At 34.9% G+C, this 25,871-nt stretch overlaps 2 protein-coding genes across 4 annotated transcripts in view; one reads left to right on the top strand and one right to left on the bottom strand.

Moving 5' to 3' along the window:
• The window catches only part of LOC136033250 (serine/threonine-protein kinase NIM1-like), a 57,894-nt gene extending 45,328 nt beyond the window's left edge, over positions 1–12,566 (bottom strand). Inside the window, exon 1 of the mRNA XM_065713988.1 lies at positions 12,438–12,566. Within this exon, the coding sequence (XP_065570060.1) occupies positions 12,438–12,459 (22 nt within the window). The 5' untranslated portion in view covers positions 12,460–12,566. The remainder of the gene's footprint in view (positions 1–12,437) is intronic.
• The window catches only part of LOC136033252 (nuclear envelope phosphatase-regulatory subunit 1-like), a 31,580-nt gene continuing 11,868 nt past the window's right edge, over positions 6,160–25,871 (top strand). Inside the window, exon 1 of one of the 3 annotated variants that reach the window (XM_065713991.1) lies at positions 6,160–6,223. In XM_065713991.1, the coding sequence (XP_065570063.1) occupies positions 6,187–6,223 (37 nt within the window). In that variant the 5' untranslated portion in view covers positions 6,160–6,186. Of the gene's footprint in view, positions 6,224–23,599; positions 23,769–25,871 lie in introns of those variants that run through there. The other 2 variants (XM_065713989.1, XM_065713990.1) reach the window with 2 other exon arrangements.

The following is a 25,871-nucleotide window of genomic DNA, read 5'->3' as shown; positions in this document are numbered from 1 at the left end:
GGGTCATAGTACCCCTTGAAAACAACAAACAGCCATTTTGAGCCTAAAAAAAAATAACAATTTGGTGAATGTCAATTTGTCAATTTGTCATATTGATTCAACTTATATTTTCTGAAGTTAATGAATGCTTAGTATTCTCCTAAGGTAGATATATTTGAACGCTCGAACTCATTTTCCTTGCTGCTCATTTAAGTGCCGTGTCTCTAAAAAGTATAAAAGTACAGACAAAAATTGCAATCGGAAAGCAGTAACTTCAAGCAAGTGGAGAAATAGTAGGATCACCGGATTTCATGGAGCCCATTGAATGTGCCATTGTCTATCCTATTCTGGTCGATACCTCCTGCGATTTGAGCCAATGTTCTCAATTATACTTCCCTAGTATTTGACCTGAACTACTTGTTGTATGTACAAGTCTCCGTACTCGCTATTCAAGAGAGAGTCAGTTGTTGCTATGCATTTGTTTATTCGGCGTTTATCTTCAGAAGCGCTTGACCCGTTCTTTTTTCATCCCACTGAATATTTCTTGGAGTCGTACAGGACTCTACCATTGCAATGTCGTCAGTGGCGTCTAGATAAGCCAGATGTATTTCTGGATTCACCTGAATTTAGCCTTGTCCGCATCTAAGAATGTGGTCTATCAGCATCAAAAAGAGTTAAAACTCTTTTCTATTATGTCTACGTGATAATTCACCAGTGTTGTTTGCATAGCCCTGGCACCACAGAAAAGCAAAAGTGAAGTTATTGATCTGAGCATTTACATAACTACAATGTAAAATCTATGCGTGTGTGTGTGTTTCAAACCTATAACAATAATCCTATAAATCTCTTTTTCACTAATTGATTTTCTCCCTTCCATGTGAAATATTTCCGGATATTGGAAAAATGCAATCCAATGCTTTGTCGATCTAGCAACTGTGTAGAAAATACTTCAGACGGGGAAACAGCCTATCGCGTAGAAATTGTGTTTCAGGAAGTAGCATTAAGAATAAAGTGTTTTTCTAGGTAAATAACGTGTCGTTCCATTGTGGAAATCCCTGATCTATGTAGAACATCTCAAAAAAAATTTGTTGAAGAAAAATATCTCGAAGAAAAAAATACCTTGAGGAATAACCACCAAATAGAAAAAAACGTGTTTAAGAGAAAAACATCTCCTAAGTTATTATATAACACCCATTTGTGCGCTTTTCTCAGTTACAAATAGGGGTTCCCCACTCGACTAGTGGGCCCTGAGCTCTAGTCAGTGACGCGAGATTTTGTCAACCTCAAAATCGGTAAGCAATTGCGTAGCATACAGGTGTACTATGAGACTCAACTGTACATAATAATTTCATGAAGAAAACATTTGCACAAGTAAACAAACAACTCCTATTGCGTAACATACACCTGTATTTTGAAGAAGTTTAAGAAAGTGCCACGATCGAAATTTGAAGAGATACGGCTCCGTCCAGAAGCCTTAGGGTGTCACTACTGTTGAAAAAAAAGACTTGCAATTGTCAGTGTCAAACTTAACAACCCCTTTCCCAGCTTTATAAAGGATCACTTCAACAGGATTTATGTTTTGTTTTTCTTTAATCAAGCCTGAGTTTGGCCTTTCTTGGACGTTTAAAAATTTTAATGCTTAAATCAATGTAATTAAATATTCTATTTTTAAGCTTTAGCACAAAAAACTGCGTATCGTTTATTGTTTAAAGTACATTGAAAAAAAAAATACTAAGATACTGATATAGTTTAAAAACAAAACTCAATGTTGTTGACTCATATCCAAGTTTTAGTTCTTTTTGGTTGCTAATTAGTATTCGAGAGGCAACGTAATTATCCTCACTATATATTTATGGGATTGAAAGACCTAAACAAAGTTTCTAATAAGTACGCTAGATATGATTAGTTGTAGTTAATTGTTTTTATTATACAATTGTCAAACTTCAACAACCAGAAGAAAAAAAACATCCTTCATTACCGCATTTTTAATTACCAGTCCTCCTAAATTAGTATGCTTTAGATGTTTTAGTTAGCTTCAAGACTAAACGGCATATCAATTTTTTTTAGGGGGCCGTTGTGGGATGAGGGCTTGGGTCTTAGAAAAAACTTTAAAGAAGGTGTCAAAATCTGCTTATTGTATTTTTTACGAGTCTAACAAAAATTTGGGGAGGAGTTCAAATATTTGTTTTATATAATTCGTTAGATGGGAAACAGTTTCATCCCCAAATCTATTAGGTGGAGTTTCCAAATAACCTAATTTTAGTAGTAAAGTTTTTATTCAGCCCTTCCAAGTTTGTGGTCTTTGTATTTCCACTATGGAAACTTGAAAGTATGATCTACGCGCAAATTATTGCTCAGTGTCAATTAGACACGCACATAAACACTTGTCCCTGGATTCTAAATACTTTTCCTCGTCTAAATCCGTACATTTCTCTCTCTAGGGGCCCCAAATCGCTGTTAGCAGGCTGCAGCCATTGCTGCAGCCTGCTAACACCAATAAAAAAATAAAATTAATTTCTGTCAAATGCAAGAGGCTCAATCAGACACATAGAAACTAATTTTTCAGGTGGGGGAGAGAATAATTCTAGCAAGGCTCCTAAATAGAAAATATAAAAAAATCTGAATATTTTAGATCACAGCTGCAGCTGAAGGGCCCTTGTGTATCTGTTAGGGCTTGTTATTATGAAATACTTGTTAAGTATCAAAGCTAAACGTAAAATTAGCTAAGATAGCCGATCTTATTAGCTAATTAGCTAGTCATAATTAATTCACATAGTTTTGGTCGAATTCCAGAAACGTTAGTAATAATTTGAAATTTTTTTAACACAATAAAGCTGTTTAACCATAGACAATAAAACAAATATGTTTTGTTGAAATTTCCAAACTCAAGCAAAAAGCTTCGGTTTTAAAGACCGAATTAGATTAGTAAAATTACCAGTGACAGGTATAAGTATATGATAGGGAATTAAAAAGAGAAATTTTTTTACCAAAAAAGAATCTTTTTTAAAAGAAAATAATGAGCAATATTAAAACCTAAGACGAGCAGAAATAATGTCCTATAAAAGTTAAAACTTAAAACAACCTGAAAGCACTTTCAATAAATAACTGAAATTCAAACCGACTGAAATTAAAATAATCAACCATATAAAACTGACAGATATTGATATAGATGAATAAATAAATTCTAAAATGAGTAGATATTTAACTGAATAATCAAACTTAATGGAGATTAACTAAATAATCCCAAACTCAAAAATTAAAAGATATTAATACAAACAGGAGCAAGACTACTCTTATTCCGCTGTTCAGAAACTTATTTTCTTTGAACAGTGGGTTGTGACATATTTGTCAAGATATCGACAAAATCAAAAAGATTAAATATATACACCGTAATAACTAAGAAGACCAGAATAAAAGTAATTAAAACAAACTAAATATTTAAGATATATTGATATTAATTCTTAGATGTCTCAGGAATTCCAGATTCAATTTTATATTTAAAAGAAATTTTAGATTTTCTGTGTTAATATTATAAAGAAAAATGGTTACACTATATTTGGTTTTTCAACAAAGCACAAATGACACAATATCCTTTAGAAGATTCAGGAGGGGGAAAGTTGCCCTAATTTTGTTTGTTGCAATTTCTGGTTCTTTCAAGTTTAACCAAATTATTCATTGTAATTTCTGATCGTTTTAGGATTTATTTATTAAACTACATCGGTGTGTTTATGACGCCGGAGATTTTTGACCTATTCTCATAGTCCACTGGATCGTCTGAATCCTATAACAATCATGTACTTTACCTGTTTTGACGACTACCCTCTCTTATGACCCAAGTACAATGCCAACAGCTGGGTAAGAACAGAAAAAAATGTGCTTAACTTGAGTAAACTAAACGTAATTAAGTACATTAATTTGGTACTTCCAGGAAATGATAAGAGAAATGATCAGTTGACTAAAGAGCTAATAGTTGCATACTACTACGACTACAGCTGAGGAAATGTTGAGCGGAAAGTCGAATTAAGTCCAAACATACTATGTAAATACAGATGGTCAAAAGGGCAGATCAGCAATATTTTTTGAACACCTTACCGTATCAAGGTGAAATTTCCAGGATATCTTGAGGATAATGTTCAACCTACCAAAAGTCAACATGTACATGCTACTAATCTGTTAATAATGCTGGTACTACTGTTACTACTGCTATTACTACTAATAAACACTGTTACAGCTCCTGCTGATGTCACTACTACTATGATTAAATAATAAAAAAAACAATTTTTACAACTAAAAGTAAGCAGCAAAATTAAAACTTAAAAAGAACAGAAGTTATTACGTATACGAGGGGGTTCGTCCCCTCGTCAATGCCTTGCTCTTTACGCTAAAGTTCTAATTTTGTTCCTATTCTTTAAGAATAACCCCTGAATCACAAAGGTCATTTAATCAGAATAAACAGCTCTTTTGAAATTACAAAATAATCATTAGCATAAATAGCGAAGTAATGGCGAGGGGGCGACCTCCCTCATATTTGTAATAATTCCTGTCCGTTTTAAATTTTAATATTGGTCCTTACTTTCAGTTGAAAAAACTTGTTTTTTATTCAATTTCTAATAGTTTTTTAAACAAGGCCTGGAAATCCGGCGCCCCATTCATGTATAATTCCCTTTCCCCGTGAAAAATTCTTCTATGAAATGATCCTCGTACAAAACCTCTCTCCCGAATGAGATTGGGAAACTTATATACGAAAATCCTGACCATTTAGTTCTTTTTGAAGAGGCAACTTTAATATCTACCGTAAATGGCCTACCGCAATCTTTTAAAAGAGGCAATTGAGATAAAAAACATATAAATAGAAATTTGGCTATAAATAGAGACACGGGAGATATTTCCTAAAGCCCAATTTATAACAATTTAATATTAAAAGACTCTATGAATATTTTCGCCCAGTCTAATTTAAGACAACCTGTCCGCATATCTAATGAAAACCGAAATTGTAGACAGGCGAAATCTGTTGCAAGGCAAATGATACTTATTCAATCTAATTGGTAACTTCTCTTTCATTGATTTCAAGTTGGTTTTTGTTGTTTGATTCAGTGTCTTTTTTCCTCTCATGCAGTTCACTTAAGAAGGTTAGATTTTGTTGTTGTTTCTTCTTTGTTTCCTTTTTTCCCTCTTTCTTATATTTTTTTGAGCACTGAGTACGACTTGGCGGAGGTCCTTGTCGGTCCAACTTGCTCAAGCTGGTTTTTGTTGTTTGATTCAGTGTCTTTTTTCCTCTCGTGCAGTTCACTTAAGAAGTTTAGATTTTGTTGTTGTTTCTTCTTTGTTTCCTTTTTTCCCGAAATAGTCGAAATAGTTGCTTGTTTTTCATATTTTGCCACTGGCTGATAAAATCCTCGTTTTTCACCTGTTTGATTTTTCTCTTTTCATTTATTATTTCCTTTCTTTGTTTTCATACGTCATGCATAGCCAGTATGGTCTCAGAACGTATTTATGAAGTTAAAAAAGTGAAAATATTTAAAATATATTTTGTTTTCAGTAAATTGCAAATTAGGTTCTGATCGTAAGAAGGCATGGGAGGTGTCAGCCCTACTCATGCTTATTTCTGCTCGTTTTGTGTTTGACTTGGTTATTAATTGAAATTTCAGTTCGTTTTGGGCTCCATTTATTTATTGATGGCGATTTGTAGTAGTTTTACGCTTGGGAAATTATTTGACTTAATTTCTGCTCAGCTTTTGATTTTGTAGAGCTCTTTACTTTTCTTTGAAAACTCGTTTTGTTGAAAACGAGTTACCAACCCAACGGGTGGTATGTTTGTTGAAAACATACTACCTGTCTCGTTAGATATAACGGTGAAAACGCGTTTTCAAACATTTAGCTACTAATGGCCCAGATTAGCTCTTTACTAGGTTTCAGCTAGCACTGGAACCATAAATGTACCAGCATTGATTAGGCAGAACATTAAATAGTGTTATGAAAATCACAGCGTGTCCTCTAAGGGGTCAGATTTAACGTCTATTTGAATATGTCTGGTAAAAAGAAATTGAATGAAAATATAATTCAATTTACTATTAGTATCGCTGTTTCCCAAGAAGCCAAAAATTGTTTCCTCTTTTTTTGTAAATATTGACTGATAAGATTAAAATAAATTTTTAATGATGCATTGATAAAACGAAAGATGATTTAGTTTTATTATTGAGATGAAGAATGAGAAATATAGCACAGACTGGATATGAACTGGATGGTAAGAGAATTATGACCGTTTTTTTTTTAGATAAAAAACAAAAACAGTAAATTATATGGCAAACCTATTCAATTAATATGCTGAATAATTCTGTGAATACTTCTCTAATAACCAAACTCTCCTTTCTTTCTTTCTGTCTGAAATTTACTTTCTTAAAAGTGAAATGCTGGTCCTTATCTGATCGGCACTAGGTTCTTTAGTCTTAGAAACGTTAAGTGTTTAGTGAGGCCAAACATGTACACATGCATGTTAGGGATGGGGGGGGGTCAAAATCTTGGCGCGGGTAAAAACGAAATAGACGTAAATTACGGAAAACACACAAGGAAAAGCAGGCAAAATGCTGAAAATATGTAGGCTGTAGAGGGAGGTTTCCCTATACGATAATGCTGAGGGCAAAGCCTGTTAATGAAATTTTTTAAATATTGATTTTTGGGGTCCAACGGAAAAAGCAGACGCAAAGGCCCTTTAGGGATGTATACGAGTGAGATATTCATCTAGTTTTACGTTTATTGAAATTTTTCCATGTGTATAGGAGTTTCCCTCATATATCGTGCCTTATACGGAAGAGATAACTAGACTGCTGTATTTAACTGGTTTAACTCCTTTTTAGAATTAATTTATAAAAAATGATTACAAAAAGATCACAAAAAAGCCGATCACGAAACAAATCTGGATGACATTTGATCGTCGTGAATCAATACAACCTCATTTTTTCCCAGTAAGTTGCGACCTGACTAAAACATAAATTTGGATGTAGTTTGGCCGTTGTAAATCAATACAACCACACTTTTCCTTATACTTAACCTTCATCGGCATCACCTTGCCCCCGCCTACATTGTTTGTAAGTTTAAGCGAGTCGGAGAAAACCTATTTTTTTTTTTGCTCTATTTCACATTTTGACATCGATATTTGTCACATATCGATACAATTTAAGTCCGAGATTTTTCATCTTTATTGAGGTTTTCTGGCCCTGTCTTTGCCTCCAATAAGTTTCAAGTCTACCAAAGACGAAAAATTTGAGTTCATTTTCAGTCAATACAGCTAAAATTAATTTCAAATACGTTATGCATAGGAGTCCATCTTCCTCGAAAATTTATAAATGTGATTTTCTAGCCGATTAGAAACACAAAAATATGGTCCCGTTTTTATGACACTCGGATGTCTTACTCTTTGGTCTGAAGTGATGAGAAACATTCAAATTGCCGTCCCATTTTGTTGGTCTGGGCTGAACAAATACATATATATATATATATATATATATATATATATATATATATATATATATATATATATATATATATATATATATATATATATATATATAATATGCAATACAGTATATATTATAAAAATAATATATACAATATATTATTAGTCCTGGTAGACCGGAAGAAAAGTTTCACGCTAATTTTTGGTGAAGTAAAATTGTTTTTTAAGTTTTTTTTTTCGTGCATAGGGGTCCCAGGAACTTAGAGATATAAGTTTCAAGTTATCAGAAAAAAATCTTGGCCATTTATCGGGTAAACCCTTTTTAAAGACTAACATATTCTCGAACTCTTTCTTTTGAAATAAAATTGGATTCCTCATTACCCTTCTTCTTCCACAAAAAAATGTATGGAAGTTTAGACCTAGTTTCCAAAGATTTCCACCGGGGCCACTAAGGTGAAACACTTAGAAGGATTCGAGACAAAAAATGGTAGCCGTACAACAATTTACCCCAAAAATGATTCATTTTGTTAAATAAATTGTCTATCAGTGCTAGTTCCAAGCTTTTTTCTGGAGGGTGTAATTGTGATTGTAAGAAAATCATTAGCCAACAGTTTTTTTCCTAGACGGTGGAAGTGAGCCTTTTGTCTGGTTAAAAATAATCCGAAACTGTAGTTTTCCCGTCTCTAAAGAAGCCCAAAAATTTCTCTTTATCCTGTTTTTGTAAATACTAACTGATAAGACACGAATAAGCTTTTTCTGACGTACTGATAAAAACAAAAGATGATTTGCTATTATTTTTGAAAGGAATAGTGACCAGTACAGTCTGCTTGAATATGAAGTAGATGATAAAGATAGTGTGTCTATCTTTTGTTTATCTAATTACGAAAAAAAATATATAATAGCGTCTTTACAAGAAAGATTTATTTAAAAAAAATGTAACTAAGTATATCGATGGATTTTCTTTAGTAATCAAGTGTTTCCCTTGTTTCTTTAGAGTACCAAGAATATCAAAATAAAAATACCTTTTGGACCATGGACCTATTTTAGGTATATTCAAACCTAAGAACGTTTCCTTTGGACCCTGTTTCCAAAGTTTCCTTTTGGACCATGGACCAATTTTAGGTATATTCAAAACCTAAGAATGTTTTCTTTGGACCATGTTTCGAAAGTTTCCTTTTGGACCATGGACCCATTTTAGGTACATTCAAACCTAAGAACGTTTCCTTTGGACCATGTTTCCAAAGTTTCCTTTTGGACCATGGAACCATTTTAGGTATATTCAAAACCTAAGAATGTTTTCTTTGGACCATGTTTCTAAAGTTTCCTTTTGGACCATGGACCCATTTTAGGTACATTCAAACCTAAGAACGTTTCCTTTGGACCATGTTTCCAAAGTTTCCTTTTGGACCATGGAACCATTTTAGGTATATTCAAAACCTAAGAATGTTTTCTTTGGACCATGTTTCTAAAGTTTCCTTTTGGACCATGGACCCATTTTAGGTATATTCAAACCTAAGAACTTTTCCTATGGACTATTTTGCCAAAACTTCCTTTTGGACCATGGACCCATTTTAGGTATATTCAAACCTAAGAACCGCGATTTCCTAAGACTTTTCTTTCGGTTGTTTCAAAATTTTTAAGGACAATTTTTGATAAAAAATAAATAAAAATTAAAAAAAATTAAAGTGAAAACTTAAAATTTTTTTTTAAGTTTTAAGGACAGTACAATTTTTTCAGCGTTGCCATGTTTAACCGGGGTTCTAAATAGGCAAAAATATTTCGTTCAGTTAGATAATGCCTTTTGTTCCTTAAAATTCAAACAGTAGCACTGCTGATTCCAAAGACAGCTTCACTTTCATAAAAAAGCTCCATATTCTTAAGTTGTTTCATGCCTAATGTTTTTAAAAAAATTTATACTTTTTTTCTAAAGTATTTCTTTTTTTTAATTTGGCGCTCGCTACAACCAGTAATTGCATAATTACACATTGAGTTATTTGTCGTGAAAGCTGAATTCCCGAACTTTTCCTTATTCATTAATGCATGAATGACTGTACAAGTTCTTACTTGTACAGTCAACACTCAAATTCCATTTTCGCTGTTATTAGCATTATAACCATCATTTTATTTTTTTTTCAAAAGGATATACCTGAATTTTCTGAAAATTTCTTATGTTGATTGGTAAGATGGCTTCCTTGTGATAATTTAATATGGGAACCGGCGTTTCCCCTGGAAAATTCTCCCCTCCGTGGAAAATTCCCCCTTGATAATCCCACCCTATGGAAAATTTCCCTACATGCAAAATTTAGCAGCCACAAAGAAAGTACCTCAAAATATCGATCAGATGCCCTAAGGGGTAACAAAAGGACCAGAATTAAAAAAAAAAACAGTTTTAAACAGGGGCTGGTTGATCTCAACTTCTTTCGACTTACAAAAAAGATTATAATACTCATTGTCCGATAAGATGAACATCCTCCAAACTTTCTTTGACCACTGGGGGAGGTTAGAGGTGAGGGAGGGACAGTCCCCCTCCTATACTGAATAAATTCTGTTGATTTTTGGGTTTGCAGCACTCTTCACTTTCATAATAGCGTAGATCAGAAATATTCAGAGAAACACCCCGCTCTAAACGCCAAAATTTGACCCTTTCTCACAACCCTACTTTTTAAAACACTAAAACAAACTTTAGCGTAAAGAGCGGGGGGCTTAGGAGGGAGTAGCCCCTTTCATATACGGAGTAATTTCTGTTCGTTCTAAGTTTTAATATCGCTCCTTACTTTCAGTTGAAAAAACTTGAATTTTTTTATTTAATTTCTGAACGTTTTTGAATTAATACATGTTTTGATTTTGGCTCTCCGCACATAAACGATTAAAACGAAATTTGTATATTAATTTTTTGTGGCTAAATGGCTTTCTCATAGTTTTGATTGGACGATTTTGAGAAAAAAAGAGCTGGGGTAGGAGGCCTATTTGCCTTCCAATTCTTCGGTTACTTAAAAAGGCAACTAGAGCTTATAATTTCTTTTACGAACATTTATATTAGTAATAAATATACGTAACTTACGAATCAGCGTATGTAGCGAGGTTCTACATTCGTATATTTTTATTATGTATATGAGAGGGTTCACCCCCTCGTCAATACCCGCTCTTTACACTAAAGCTTAAATTGTATCCCAATTCTTTAAGAATGACCCCTGAATCACAAAGGTCGTAGAATAAATAGTTGAAATTACAAAAAATACTTTAGCATACAGGAGGAGATGAACCTACTCATATGCGTAATAATTTCTGTTCGTTTTAAGTTTTAATGCTACTCCTTACATCCAGTTGAAAAAACTGTTTCATATCTATTTTTTCATTGTTTTTTTTTAAAGAATGCTAGAAAATCCTGCGCCCCCTTCATGGAATTTCTCTTCCCCCATGATAAATTATCCATGAAAAGATCATCCCACGTGACCTTCTCCCCTTGACCCATCCCCCAACCAAAAAATCCCCCTTAAAGCGTGTGTACACTTTCCAATAACCATTTCTATATGTAAACAATGGTCGAAGTTTGTGACTTGCAGCCCCTCCCCCGGGGAGTTTGGGGAGTGAGTCATCCCTAAAGACATAGTTATTAAGTTTTTCTACTATGCTGAACAAAATGACTATCTCAAAATTTTGATCTGGTGACTTAAGTGAAAAATGAGCGTGGGAGGGGGCCTAGGTGCCCTCCAATTTTTTGGTCACTTAAAAGGGAACTAGAACTTGTACTTTCCATTAGAATGAGCCCTTTCGTTACATTCTAGGACCACTGGGTCGATACGATCACCCCTGGGAAAAAAACAAAAAACAAATAAGCACGCACCCGTGATCAGTCTTCTGGCCAAAAATACAAAATTCCACATTTTTGTACATAGACCCTCGAAACATCTACAGAGGGTTCTCTGATAATCTGAATGTGATGGTGTGATTTTCGATAAGATACTATGGCGCTTAAGGGGGGTTTCCAACTATTTTTCAAATAAGGCAAATTTTCTCAGGCTCGTAACTTTTGATAGATTAGACTAAATTTGATGAAACTTACATATTTAAAATCAGCATAAAGATCCGATTATTTTGATATATCTATTACTATCAAAATCCCGTTTTTAGAGCTTTGGTTACTATTGAGCCGGGCCGTACTTACTACAGTTCGTTCCCACGAACTGTTTGATAATAGGTTAAAAATGTTACTTCAGTGAGTTGAGTAATGAAAAGGGTGCTTGTGAATATTCCGAAAACATTCAAGAAGTGAAGTTAGATTAATCGTAATGATTAGTTAGGTTCATCGTAATAAAATACACCAAACTATAATGAAAATATAATACTTTATTAATGAAATTATAAAAACTACAGCAGAAAATAATGGGAAGCAGGATAACCGAACTCATTATGTTCAATATCTAACCACCTCTATATATTAAATATATATTTAAAATATACTGGCAAAGTAGTTTGTCTCGCTCAGGCTGAGGTCGGTGTTAAATCACCGAATGCGAAAGGCAGGTTTGTTTTTCTCAGATTACACACATTAAACTTATTGAGTGTTTTGGGTTATTTAATAAGTTCTAAAGAAGTACCATTTAAGTATTATAGTTTGTACATAATCAATAATTTCATTACGTATAAACACATAATCAATAATGTTAAATATTCAACTGAAGTAATGAAATGCCGTTTCTGATCAAGCGGATGATTCACTGGCAGTGCATGACGTACAGTGGTCCCTGCCCTTGAGTTTGTATCCAATGCTGCCTCAGTGCCTCTAACTCCAATGCCTTTGCGCCTCTGTGTAGGCACAAACGTGTCTGGTGAGCAGCTTTACGATTTATCTCGAAATTATCCGTGGCGTTCACATGCATATCTAGTTGGACTCTGATATCTAGATGGGGATGTCTGAACAAATACTGGTCTAAACAAATGCAGCTATCATTCATGTGAATCTTGTTCAATTAGTTATTTGATATCTGAATATCAATAAATATACCTTTGTCCATACATCCAATCATGTGAAAGTGTGTTTGATCCCTACTATCCTTTCCGTTCTCAAACTGAGACAAAACTGTTTCCAATCAAACGACTGTTGATTCTATAAGCAATTCTTTGCCAGGAATAATCTTTCGTAAGCCTTAAATCCAGCAATATGATGTAGAATAAGGAAAACTACCAATTACAAGTGTAGCAATTAGTAAAGTTTTTTCCTTAGTTAGTGGAGACTTGATAATTGCATTTTAAAATAATAATATACAGTTAATCATCCTTAGGGTATTTATTAAAAATCCTTTTTCGTCTGTAAGAACATGCGTACAGAAAAAAATGTTTCTATACGATGGTATATAAATACCATCTCCTAGCTTAATTGGGAATCAGAAAGAGTTAATAATCGGGTAATTTTTTTGTATATTTAGAAAAATAAGATGTTATGCTCAGAGGTGCCATTTGGGCCAAATCTTGGGGTGGGCATGAGGCAATTGACGGAACTTGAGACTTTTATTATGAATCTAACCTACTTTCAAAGTTTACAATGATTAATAGCAAATAGCGTAATTACCCCAAAAGTCGTCAGGTAATTACGCTCTTTGGCTAATAGGCGTGCAGTTAGTTCAAATCATTTGAACAGAATGGATTATGTTGGACATAATGGATATTTATGGCCGGAAAAGGGCCCTTTGTGGTGGAAGCTTGGGCCGCCTGGAAAATCTGGGGTGAGCATTTGCCCACCCCTGACCCCCCACCCCCAATTGGCGCCTCTGGTTATGCTTCCTCGCATTTTCAGGCTCGTTATACTGACTGTAACAAATGCAAATTACATTGATTCGTCTAAAAGGGTCTTGTCAGGAATTGCAGTAAGAATATGGTAATGCATATTCATGTCAGGAAATGCTTTAAGAACTAGCAATTATAAGTGTAGCAATTAGCAAAGTTTTTTCCTTAGTTAGTGGAGACTTGATAATTGCATTTTAAAATAAATACATACAGCTCATGATCCTTAGGGTATATATTAAAAATCTTTTTTTGTCTTTAAAAACATGCGTACAGAAAAAATGAACATTATATACCATCTCCTAGCTTAATTGGGAATCAGAAGGAGTTAATAATCGGGTATATTTCTTTGTATATTTAGAAAAATAAGATGTTTGGCTTTGTTGCATTTTCCTGTAACAAATGCAAATTACATTGATTCGTCTAAAAGGGTCTCTTTAGGGTCAGGGTCGTCTAAAAGGGTCCTTTTAGGTAGGGTCGTTTAAAAGGGTCAGGAATTACAGTAAGAATATGGTTTTGCCAAAAATTAGCTTAAAACAGATGGCACAGGAACTTAAGCAGATATTTTATTCCGGGGGGGGGGGGGGGGTAGGCAATGATAACAATAAGAAGTGTCCGGGAATTTAAAATTCAAAAGACCCCCTAAGTCACCCTCTGCAAACATGACCGCCATAGTATATCTACTTTTGGCTTGTTCCTGCTTTCACATTACTGTGTTATTTTAAGTCTGTTTAGGCCTAGTTCCTCGGTCTGGCCTCCCCATAGGCTTAGATAAATATACATGCTTGCGTATGGAATACACAAAGGTGGAACTTGAAATATTTTAAGCCACTTTCATGGCTCTAAACACCACAAATATGATTTGAAATCGGAACGACGTCATCCTGGCAACTAGGGTGCGTGCTATTTTGAAAATTAGTTGACTTTGGTTGAACTACAGTCAACTACCAGCGTTTCCCCCTCCATAAATGCAGTTATTTCGATCGCTTTACCGTTGAACTCCAGTTGCTTGCTTGCCACAGGACTAAACGTTTTCCGCCTCACCTGGCATCTAAAATTCTGACACTCCAGACTCGGTTCTATTCTACTCAAAGTCAACTTTTCACAACTCCTGTCAGTGAGTAGATCAACGCGTAAACGCTTAAAGATGTTTGGGTTAGGCCTATGGACATAAGAATTTTTGCCAAAGATGGTCTTAAAAAAAGGTAAAGAATACGGCATTAGACTTTACAGTCCCTACCGGCGGTGCTAATCTCCGTTTCTTGGCCCTTCAGCCAGGAAGCGCAATGGGGGGTTGGGGGCAAACCATCCTGTGCTTTCACACACCCTTCCTGTTTACCTTCCCCAGATTTCTCCAGGTACCCATTTAGAGCTGGGTCGACTCTGGCTGAGCTTACAGAGTCACACCACTGACCCACGTCCCAAACTAAATAATTGGGTACGCTAGGATTCGAACCCTCGCCCTCTCAGACAAAGGGTCCTGAATCCAGCGCACCAATCCACTCGGCCAGGACGGCTCAAAATCTCGGCTCCAGAACGGCTAGGGTATATTAAAAAGGACTTCATTTAAGTTTCTCTGGAAATTTTGGCTGACAAATCTGACAATATAATGACAATATAATAAGTTCATCTGACAATTTCCATACTGTCAAAAAGCAAACCTTCGGCGTTTGAACATTGTCAGAACTTGAACTGAAATAGTTAAAGCAACGATAATTAATAATGGTAGTTTAGGGCCCGACAAAAGCTGTTTCTGTTGTATGCATGATATATTGTGTTTAAATATGTCATCCACTTCTAAACTAATCGACCGAACATTATAATTTTAAAAAATATATTGTAATTAGCACCAAATGAAAAATCACTTTATAAGTTTGTCGCAAAAAGGTTACAAAGAAATTCAATTTATAAAAAAAATGAAATGAATATTAAATTTTTAAACGACAAACTTTGAGATTTACCTTTTTTGCTTATATCAAATTTCGACTCTAATACTTTTAAACACTGATTAGGTACTAACAGACAATTTCGAATTCTGATAGCAAATATACTAGAACTACTAAAAACTCATCGTAGCACCAACCCACCGGAGGCAACACAGCTATGAACGCTCCTTCTCCATCCCATTTTATTCAAAGACTTCCTCTTTACACCCTCCCAGGAAGTTTCCATTTCCCTTTACGATATCCAATAGTTCAAATAGTTCTTTACGATATTCTCCCGCCCCAACCGTGGGCAACTTGCTTTCCGTTTAGCCCTAGATGGGTGGTCGAAAAGGGCAATATTTTGCATTCTGTCATCCTTCATCCGCAGAATTTGTCGTAGCCATTTCCACATTTCTCTCATTATAGCCCTAGAAAGGGATATTAAATCAAACTTTTCGTACGCCTACTGCTTAAAAGACTGTCATTCAGCCGGGTACCCAGAACAACCCGGAGGCAATTTCTTTGGAAAACATAAAAATAAAATGTCAGAAAGAGTTCACTGTGTGCTAGAGGTGAATCCTTTATATTTTCACTTCGTTACACCCTGGACCTTCGTATTAGACTAAAAAGGGTAATACAACTTCTGACTTTCAATCGAATAAGCCTCCTCCCAAGTTTCTACGAGCACCCATTCTATTCAAAGTGGCACGGGGAAAAACCAGTAAATAATGCATAGAATCTTCATGGTTCTTTACGTCATAATCAATGTGCTGTGACAGCTGATCACACCAATGGTTTGATCTAATTTAGCTTGTGTATTTCTTTACACGAACCGCGCTTTTTGGGAATTCTATCATTTTGTCAAAGCAGATGATAGGCCTTATTTACACTAGGTTACTATGTACATTACCTGACCCATACCGGCATTTTTAATTTTTATCTGATAAACAACGCAAAATATAAACAGGACCCTGAATGTTGCCAAAATTGTTGTTTCGTGACAAAAGATGGCGCATGGTTGCTACTTAATCTCTTTCGTAACTTAAAAGGAGCTCAACAAATTTTAATCATCCAAGAAAAAAAAAGCACTTATCCGTTGCTATGGATCTTGAAAAAAAAAACGGAATTTTATGGCATGAACATGGGATTGCTCTAAAATCCTCAGAAATTTTTAATTCCATGGGAAAATTTTCTTCAAGATTGCATAACTTTTTAGAGGGGGGGACCTCCATTGTCTGAATTTATCAAAATGATCGTATTATAATAATTTTTGACTACTAAACTAAATATGGATGTTTTTTTACAAATTTGAATCAGAGCAAACACAGCAGCTTAATGTCAGCATAGAATGTGTCTCCTATATACTTATTATTATTAATATTTTTTTTGCCAGCAATTTCATATAGAAGGAACGTTACTAGAAACGTGAAAAGGCACTCCCTTGACCGTAATTGAAAGTTTGAGTGCTCTTTAACAGATCTTGCGTGATTGGAGGACATCCAGCTTGCTCTCGTGTCTTTTATAGCCACATCCCACCCCCTGTTGCTCCCTGTTATATTGAATCACAATTCTGACTGTTCTGAGTAAAAAATTTGGCTTGTAAGGATCAAAGGGTAAAAAGACTGTCCCCAAGGAGGCTTGGTCATGCAGCCCCAAGGACAAGACTAATATTTATGTTTTTGGGCTGTTCTTCACAAATACATTATAGTAGGGAGTATTGCGCAAGTCGCACCTTGACTTGAATCATGCAAGAACTTCAAATTCAGTTCTTACTCCGGCACAAACAAAACAAGTTAAGTCCTGACTCGATGCAAGAAAAGAGCTAATTCTTGACTCAGTAGTAAAAACAAGTTAAGTCCTGATATGAGGCAAAATACGATAATGTTCGTCTCAATGCAAAAATGACATAACTTCTGACTCAATGTGAAAGTGAACAATGAAGTCGAAAATGGGGACTGACTCGGGCGAAAACGAGCTAAGTTTTGACTTGGAGCAAAAACGAGCTGAATGATGATTTGGTGCGAAAATGAGCTAAGTCCTGGTTCAAAGTAAAGAGAAGATAAGTCGCTAAATGTAAGCTTCCCGTTGCAGACATGAGGTAAGTCCTGATTGATTGCAAAAAAAAACAAATTCCTGAGTGGAAATGCGAGTTAATTTCCGTCTCAATGTAAATAAACAAAGTGGCTAGCCTAGGAGGCAACTAAAAGAAATAGAGTTTAAAAAAAAAGTTGTCTGTCATCCAACGGTGCGCTTTATCTGTGACTCCTGGAGACATGTAGAAGATTGGCCAAATGCACATAAAGGCATGAGCAATTCTTTTGCCATCCAATCAGCCAGGAAACTAAAGGTAATAAACTTGTAGTCTAGCCATAAAGGCGACATCAGACCTGAAATATATTCTATCAGGGTACCACAAGGTATAAAAAAGTTCCAGGTCAAAATAGTTTAAGCCCATGAATTTGGGGGAAACCGTGAAGTTGGCCCTTCTTCACAAAACTATGTCTACTTGGCTTATAATGAAGTAAGCATCAATTTGTAGAGAATTAATAGAAAATCATAGCTGTGAGCGTTGGAAATGGCTAGCTCTTTTAACTGTTCAGCTATATGGCTTCGAAGTTGAAAAAAGAGAATTTAGATCATACTTGATTAAAGAAACCCACCTTTGGCTTTCAGCCAATTTTAACCAGGCGTATGTCCATGCTTCAAAATTTTGAGAGTGAGATACAAAAACGATATAATTTCAAACTAAGTGTAAAAACGAGCTCCAAGCTGTGTACTGATTCGGTGGACACCAGAATGGCATGTTTTACCTTCTTTGAAGAGGAGTCACGCAAAGAATCTTACTTTGTATATTTGGAAAATCCAAATAAGCGAGTATTCATAACATTACCCCCAACTCTCTCCCACTGCCACCTTCTTAAGAGAAAATTAAATGTTGTTTATTGGGACTGAATCATGCAAGAATTTCTAAGTCGAATAATTGGAGGCACAAAATAAGCTTCTGGAACAGCTTAATTTTTAGTAGAAGTGTAGGTAGGTCTTTCTCCAATCTCCATGAGACCAATGGGGTAAATTACTTGGGTCTGTGAAATATAAGAATGACGAGGCCGATGAACTAGCAGGCTTTAAAGTTAAAAAGCTGAATGTTTTCCGAATTTCCAAACTTTTTAACCTGCTGGCACCTGGACAGTAAAGGTCAGTGTTTTACAGTTACCTGGGATTCATGTACCTATCTACAGAATTTCGAGTAGCACTTAGCACTTTTTTACTCTTTGGTCACTTCGCTGGCAAGCGGGTATCAGAAAGTATATCACAGATGGTACAACAGAGAGTATCAGCTACATACGGTCAATCAGAAGTAAATACAAAAACTTCGATTTCCAACTTTGTCTTCCATGCTGTAGCCAGCCACTCTTGGCTTACCATCTTTGCTGTCTTGCAAATCAGCCCAAATCATCCCTTACAAGCCTGTGTTTATTCTTGTTATTATATCTCCTTAGGATTAGACCATATGCTTGAAGGCACAAAGAAGGTCAGTGACTCCTCCAAACCCCCCTCCCCTAAAACTAACAATGCTATTTTGTGACATCTATTTTTACAATAACTGAATTTGTATTTTAACGCACGTACTTGTTTCTGCTTAAGATTGGTAAAAATTCCTTTTGTATCTTACAATAAAGCTAGCCAAGGACCCTGCCAGATGACATTTTTTTTTTAAAGGGGGAAATGTAATATAACCTATACCCATCTATAAGGATAGGAGAAATGATTTTTTCCCCTTCCCTAATCACAAAATTCTAAGTGTCCTTACCCTCCTTCTAAAAAATACAGCTTTTCCAAAATTTTTTACTTAATACAAAAGCAATAATATTTCTTAGCTTTTAATACCTAATCACAGCACTTTTGTAGTGAAAAATGCACGCTTGCCTTCAGCCATAAAAAGTTAAATATACTTTCTTCTGAGGATCGGAAATCTACTGACTGATTATATAATGGAGTAAAACTTGACTCAGGTACCTGTTGCATAACATCACGTGACTGCTTCCATATTTTTGATTTTGATATTTGTGTCGTATATGTACCAATTATAGAAAGCAAGATTATCACACCTAAAATTTTTCAGCAAGAAAAATTTTCCCTCTTAAATTAATTTCCATATTTCATTCATAGAAAACATCCTAGAAAGCCATAAAATGTTTTATAAAGAGAAATAAGCTTAAACTTGCTTTACAACAACAAAACAGGGCCCTTTTTGCAAATGACCTTAACATACATTTACATTTATAATACATCGTCGGTGTCAAGCGGAAACCACGTATCTCCCTTTTTCAAAATTTTTCATGACGTGAAAAAAACATAATAACTTTTTCTCGTTAGTAGTTGTGCTATTGGAACGTTTACTTTAGATAGCCAACTTTTTATGGCGGATCCCGTGGAAAGAACTAAAACAACTCAACTAAAGCAGTTCTGACAGAAACGCCAACACGTGGTTTCCGCTTGACAAAATTTCTAATAGCCTTATGGCAGAGTGCCAAGCAGAAAACGCATATATCGGAAAACTGTGCAATTCAGCAAAGCTGTTTTTATCCAGAATTCGAATACAAAAAGTACAGATTGTGAATCACTCAGCCATCGGTAATTCTTCAGACGATTCTTCTTCTTCTCCCTTCTTTGTTTTCATCAGTCTCAAGAAGGACTTCTTTCACACCCTTCAAAGTTTTCAAATTTTCGTATTCATAATGGAATGGCTGTGGGACCACCTTCTTCTTGCAAAGGGCCACAAGGTCTCTCTTTTTCACTTCCGAAACAGGAATCTTCTCAGCGTAAGCTGCCTTTTGCACTTTCTTTTTACGGCCAAATTCAGCTTACCTTTCATCTATTTCCGTGAAGCCAGTATGAAACTTTACAACTGACGAGTTTAGTGTGAACTTTACCGACCTCAGTTTACTCCACGGAATTTTACGTTTCTTTGTATCCCGCATGGTAGATGGGATAATGGTATCTTGAGCTGCCTTTCGGTCTAAGAAGTCTTTGAACGTCAGTACCTCAACAATCTAGGGAGCTGGATTTTTCCTTGCAGTTTGGAGCAGAGTCATCCATTGACTTGGCGCGTACACTGTGATTCCTCTTACATTGTTTTCAATCACAGAATGCCTGCTATCTATAGTCATTAGCAAATTACCCGAAAGAATGAATTTCAGCTCAATTATCTTTTATGCTTTTACACTGCTGAAGAAGGCTTATTGTCTTGACAGTACATCTACTATCAATTTCTCTAATCCACCGCGAAAGACAGGTTGCTATTTCGTTTGCCCCTCGGTTTCGGTTCTTCTGCTCCCAGAAGAAGCAATATCCATTCTTAGTCACATTCTTGTAAACTGTAAAATTGTAGCAAGCATATTTTCGAGAGAATCAAATCAACATTCCTTGTCTGTGTCGTGTGCAAGGGTTTTTTCTAGATCAAATCATGTATCAACGTGAGACTGCTCAGCTTTAGCACGTTGGCGGGTGGCTGCCGCATAGTTCCTGGTTACCTTCTTCTCTATTAAGTGGCTCGTGCAACCCAACTTTTCACTTTCTATCACATTCTGGGCAGACTGCACCATTTCACAGAGCACGCACTTATCCTTCCTCGGCATATAGAAGCTGAAGTCAAAGTCATTGATCAGGATGTTCATGAATGTTCCACGCAAAAGGATGGGCTTTTTGATCTTTCTGCAGTGTCCGGTGTACAGCCTGGACAGGTTCGACTTATTTTTGAAGTTTTGAGGCAAATACTTCTTGGTTGTAGAAGAACGGCAGTAATAAGATTCCGGAGCAGGTAAGTCTTTTATCCGCTTTCTTGCATGCTTATAGACATCCCTGGGTATCTTATTGGTAGGGTCTGATTTCTTATCCTTTCTTCGAGAAAATTCCAGATCATTGTTCTTAGCTGCATTTCTGATAGCAAATTCCCCAAGATCAAGGGTTGCACAAAAGAATTTCAGACAAACTTTCTTCTTGTTTCCGTTGTCATGGGGCATAAAGTACCTAACAGTGTTCTTTCTTCTTCCTGTTTCTGCTTTTAGAGTCTGCTCTGAAACAGGTTCACAATTGGAGTGGGCACACAACCAATCTTTCTGTCTGATTGTATTGCCAAGCTCCCAATAGGACACAAAGATCTCATTATAGTTTGCTTCTCACTCAATTGGACTATTTGTCTTGTCTTTTTCTATAATTAGCAATGACTTGATGACCACAACTATTCCATTTTAATTCAAATAAAAGTAAACAAAACACGAATGTAGCATGTTACGCAACCACTTTTGTCATTAAGGGATTCAAATTTCTCTAAACACGAACTCTGTGAGAGACAAAATGCCCTATTTCTAGCATGAAATATAATACATGTTTATGCTATGAACCTAGAATTTTATTTTCGACTGACCTGTCAAATATACAACGGTTATAGTATAACAATTTTTCCTAATCAACACGCTTGCCTAAAAATGTGTTAATTAACTTTAGCAGTTCAGAAGGAACAATAACTATCTTACATGTGGTTGTGTTATTGTTGTTTCACTGCTAACGACTCTTTTCTTCCGGAGGCAAATTATGCCATGTGGAGAAAGCTGCGAGATACGTGGTCTCCACTTGACAGCCCCCTGTGTTAATCCGAGATACGTGGTTTCAGCTTGACACCGACTACATTTGGTTTTCTAAAGAAATATTTTGAGTTGACAAATTGAAAAACAAATTTTGCCAATTGGTTCTCTGTGCATTTAAAAGGAGAATATTTAAGAGAAAGAGAGTTATGATAAAAATTCATTTCCTATATTTATTTATTTTTTTATTTGAAAACCCGTCAATCATACGAAATGAAAAAGATGGAGCATGAACATATAAATATAAGAAAATATATAAGAACATATCAGAAGAGACATAACTAGAAAGAGACTCAACTAATAAAAGGGCAAACAAAATAGCACTAAAATGAATAAAACGAAAACAGATCTATTGTAAAAGGAGATTATACCGATCGTGATCTAGTATGTATAAGATTGTATAAGAAACAATTTCCAAGTGATTTTCCTAGAAAATTTCCTAACAATAAAAAATATAACTTAGGGCTACATCTAGTTCCATTAGGGGGTATGGAACGAAATTGTAAGGTTAGTGATAAGGACATGTAGAACCAGCGTTTTAAGGCATATTGAGCGACAAGTTCAAATTTTAGCTGACGAAACTACTTTTTCTTTTTCATGACCAAATTGTAGCACTTTTGTATTACAATTTCCCTTAAAATTTTGTAAAAAAGAAGAGCTATTTAAAAAAAACGCGTACCGTCGTCACCAGTGACTAAAAGTAACGCCCCTGAAAAAATTATAAGTACTATAAGCTGTTGATCTATCAGTTTCAATAGAAAAGGACTTTTTTTCTCTGAGCTAGAGGAGATCAAGATAGCTCCACACAGGTTTCAATATGAACATACATCTATCGGCCTAAGCTAGTTTTCCAAATTTCTGGATAGTAAAAGCAATGAAATAAATAATGCGAGGAAGCGACTTTGGTTCGACCAAAAAAGTTAGAAAACAAGAAGCAAGCCAAACTGCGGGTAATTTTTGCATCGCATATGGATCTTTTCCCAGAAACAATAAAAACCAATTTCTTTTAATAACGCGTGCAGACTATCCGCTTTCTGGAAAAATGGGACAGAAGTATGAAAACTATGTAAACTATTTCCGTGCTATTTTTTTGTTTTTGGGCCCAGAAAATAAGATGCTTTTCTAGAAAATTTACCAAAAGAAGATCAAAGACGATAAAGGACAAAGGATTATTTTTTTTTAAATGATTTCAAAACAGAAAAAGGAAAACGTTCATTTCAGTCTATAAATTGTTTACTTTAGACCTTGGCTTAGAAAAAAACATAATTGATGAGGATACCTTGGGAGCGTATTCAAGGGGTAGGGGGTTTCAACATTTTCCCCCGGAACCTCTGTCCGACTCATAAAACGTGACAAACATACATGTAAACTTGGTGATGTGTTTTCTAAAGTTTTTGTACCTTTCCCCCCTCAAAAACAAACGCAAAATACCTCTCTCCTCTGAAAAAATCCTGGCTACGGCCTTAAAATAGCTGATAAACTTGTTAAGACACATTTTGAAAAATGGTAATTCTAGACCGCTTTTCCTGCTTTCAATTTTCCGTCCCGTTTTTTCCGGAGAACGGATAGTCTTGACGCTATATGGACATTAAAATGCAATTAAGTATTATGCCTCACATCAAAATATACGTTTCAATATTATTTATGCATGACAATAATCTAAATACTATTTAATGCTTGCTGTGCACATTTATTTTTTCATTCAGCTTTCTGATCAGTTCAGGATATAATTTTTATTCTTGTATATTAAAGAAGATTAGACAATTTACATAAAAATAAGTCTAAGTAAATTTAAACAGACAGTGTGCGTGTTGTTAAGGGGAAAGCTGTGATACGCACAAACGTTTTTTGACTGTTGCACCGAAAATCGCTATGTAGCACGCAAATGTATCGTCAAATTCTAGCAACTGTATATGCCGGCAATCCTGCTAAAAAGGCAAAATATTCCATTTTAAAACATGCAGCTGGAGCAAACAACCTGTGAAGGTAGAACCTTAAATAGTTTTGTTGGTTGAAGGCTTTGGGTTCTTTTAAGTTTCTTCAAATTTGATACAATTTCAAAATGGTTAAGAAATAAATTTAATTAGTTTTTCGGTCCTTTAAAAGGCGAAGTTGTATTTTGGACTCATATTTTTGAATTTCTTCAATTCATTTGAGCCATTTATGAGTTGATGTATTCATCATATTAAGGTAAAATTGGTCATTTGTAGATAATTGTTTTTTCTTTATTGGAAATTAATTGAATTACACAAGACAAATTTTTCAGGAACAATTCAAATTTTTCAGGGATGGATTCAATTCCAGAGCCTCAACAAAGCCCTGGGAAGGTTTTTTCATGCCTGAACTTAGGAGGAGAAATTTCCCCAGATGGCCCATCTAAGTGTGGCAAAACAAGTCAAAGATCAAAATTGAAAAAAAACTTCCTGATAAAAGAAATAGCCTAGCCTAATTCATCATTTGAAATTAGCCAAGGCTATATAAATTAGCTGGGATGAAAGTGAAAACATCATTTGATGCCTTTTTATGCTCTTTTATAATTCAATAATTAGTTCTAGAGCTAGGCTAATTGCATATTAACCCCTTAAAGGGACCCCTAAGGTATTTTATATAAGCTATAGAAGAGCATAAAAAAGTATCCAAGGATATTTTTACTTTCATCCTAGTCAAATTACAAGCCCACTGCAAATTTATCACAAACTCTACCCCCACCCTCTTAATGTGTGAATTTACACCCTGACTAAGAATTTACCCCAAATTGTTGACAGCAAAGTTTTGCATCACAAAACTCAGCAATATTTTTAGTCAACAGCATTTAAAAACACCCAGTAGAATTGAAATAATAAGAAAATGATTTATATTTGAACAGCCTGATAAATGAGATTTGAATTGTTCTGAATAATTATTTTCTGAATATATTACACTTTAACAACTTATTTATAAACCAGTGATATGTTTCAAGCCAATTTTCAATACCTTAACTAGTGTTGATTATTTTTCTGTGTGGTTACAAAAATGAAGTACATTTGGGGCCCTTTTAAGGGCTCAAGATGCAATCAGCCCCAGAAGGAATTATTCAATTATGAAAGAGCATAAAAAAAGGCATCAAATGACATTGAGGCTATCAAGATGCAATTAGCCCCAGAAGCAATTATTTAATTGTAAGAGAGAATAAAAAAAAAAACATCAAATTACATTTCACTTTCATCCTAGCCAACTTATATTATATAGCCAACTGCAAATTTGCCAATTATAATATGGCACATGAGTGTTTTTTCAAGTATAATAATATATTTTTATTAGACAATTTGAAGACCATGCCTTTCCATGACAAAAATATAACAGGGAAGAAACCTTTTAATTGACAGTAAAACAAACATAAAATTTTAACTGAATATTTTGGACATATATACAGTGCCCATCATCAGCAGTAAAACTAAAAGACATTAACAAAAACCAAAAAAATTATACCCAATAAACTAATTACATATAGTTTATTGCTCTTATGTTTTTCAATGCAACTGTGGGAGCAAATCTCCTTGACCTTTTTGTTTCTGATTCATTAGATGTATCTGGAATACCAGGTGGACAGAGGTCAAAGCTCTTAGGTGAAATGAGATTTACTTTATTAGAACTCAGTAAATTATTGTAAATTGAATTCAATCCAAATTATTCTGTTATACTGTTTATGGTAATGACACTTAAATTTTTTCACTTAAATCAAGATAAAATTTAAATGGAATTGGTAAGACTGGCATTATAAACTACAATGCTTGTAGAAATATAGGCCTGTACTGATTATGATAACCTCTGGGGGGATATGTATGTACTAAATTTTACCTTGCACTTTTGAGATAAAGAAGGGATCAGATTATCTGAATGGAAAGTTGGAAAATAGTACTTTGAAACAAAAAACCTCTAAAGCATTTCAAACAAAGTTGTTGTATCCTTACTCATTTGTGAAAGGAACATTGAACTTGAAAAAAAGAAAAAAAAAATGTATTTGAGATTTTGATATTTCATTTATATAGTATGTAGACCTACATTGTTGTGTTTTATATTATAATTATATTATGTAAACATATTTCATAA

Source organism: Artemia franciscana, chromosome 11 (genome assembly GCF_032884065.1).
Source record: "Artemia franciscana chromosome 11, ASM3288406v1, whole genome shotgun sequence".
NCBI classification, from domain to species: Eukaryota; Metazoa; Arthropoda; class Branchiopoda; order Anostraca; family Artemiidae; genus Artemia; species Artemia franciscana.
Note: the sequence above shows the minus strand (reverse complement) of the source record. Positions and strands in the feature narration are given on the sequence as shown.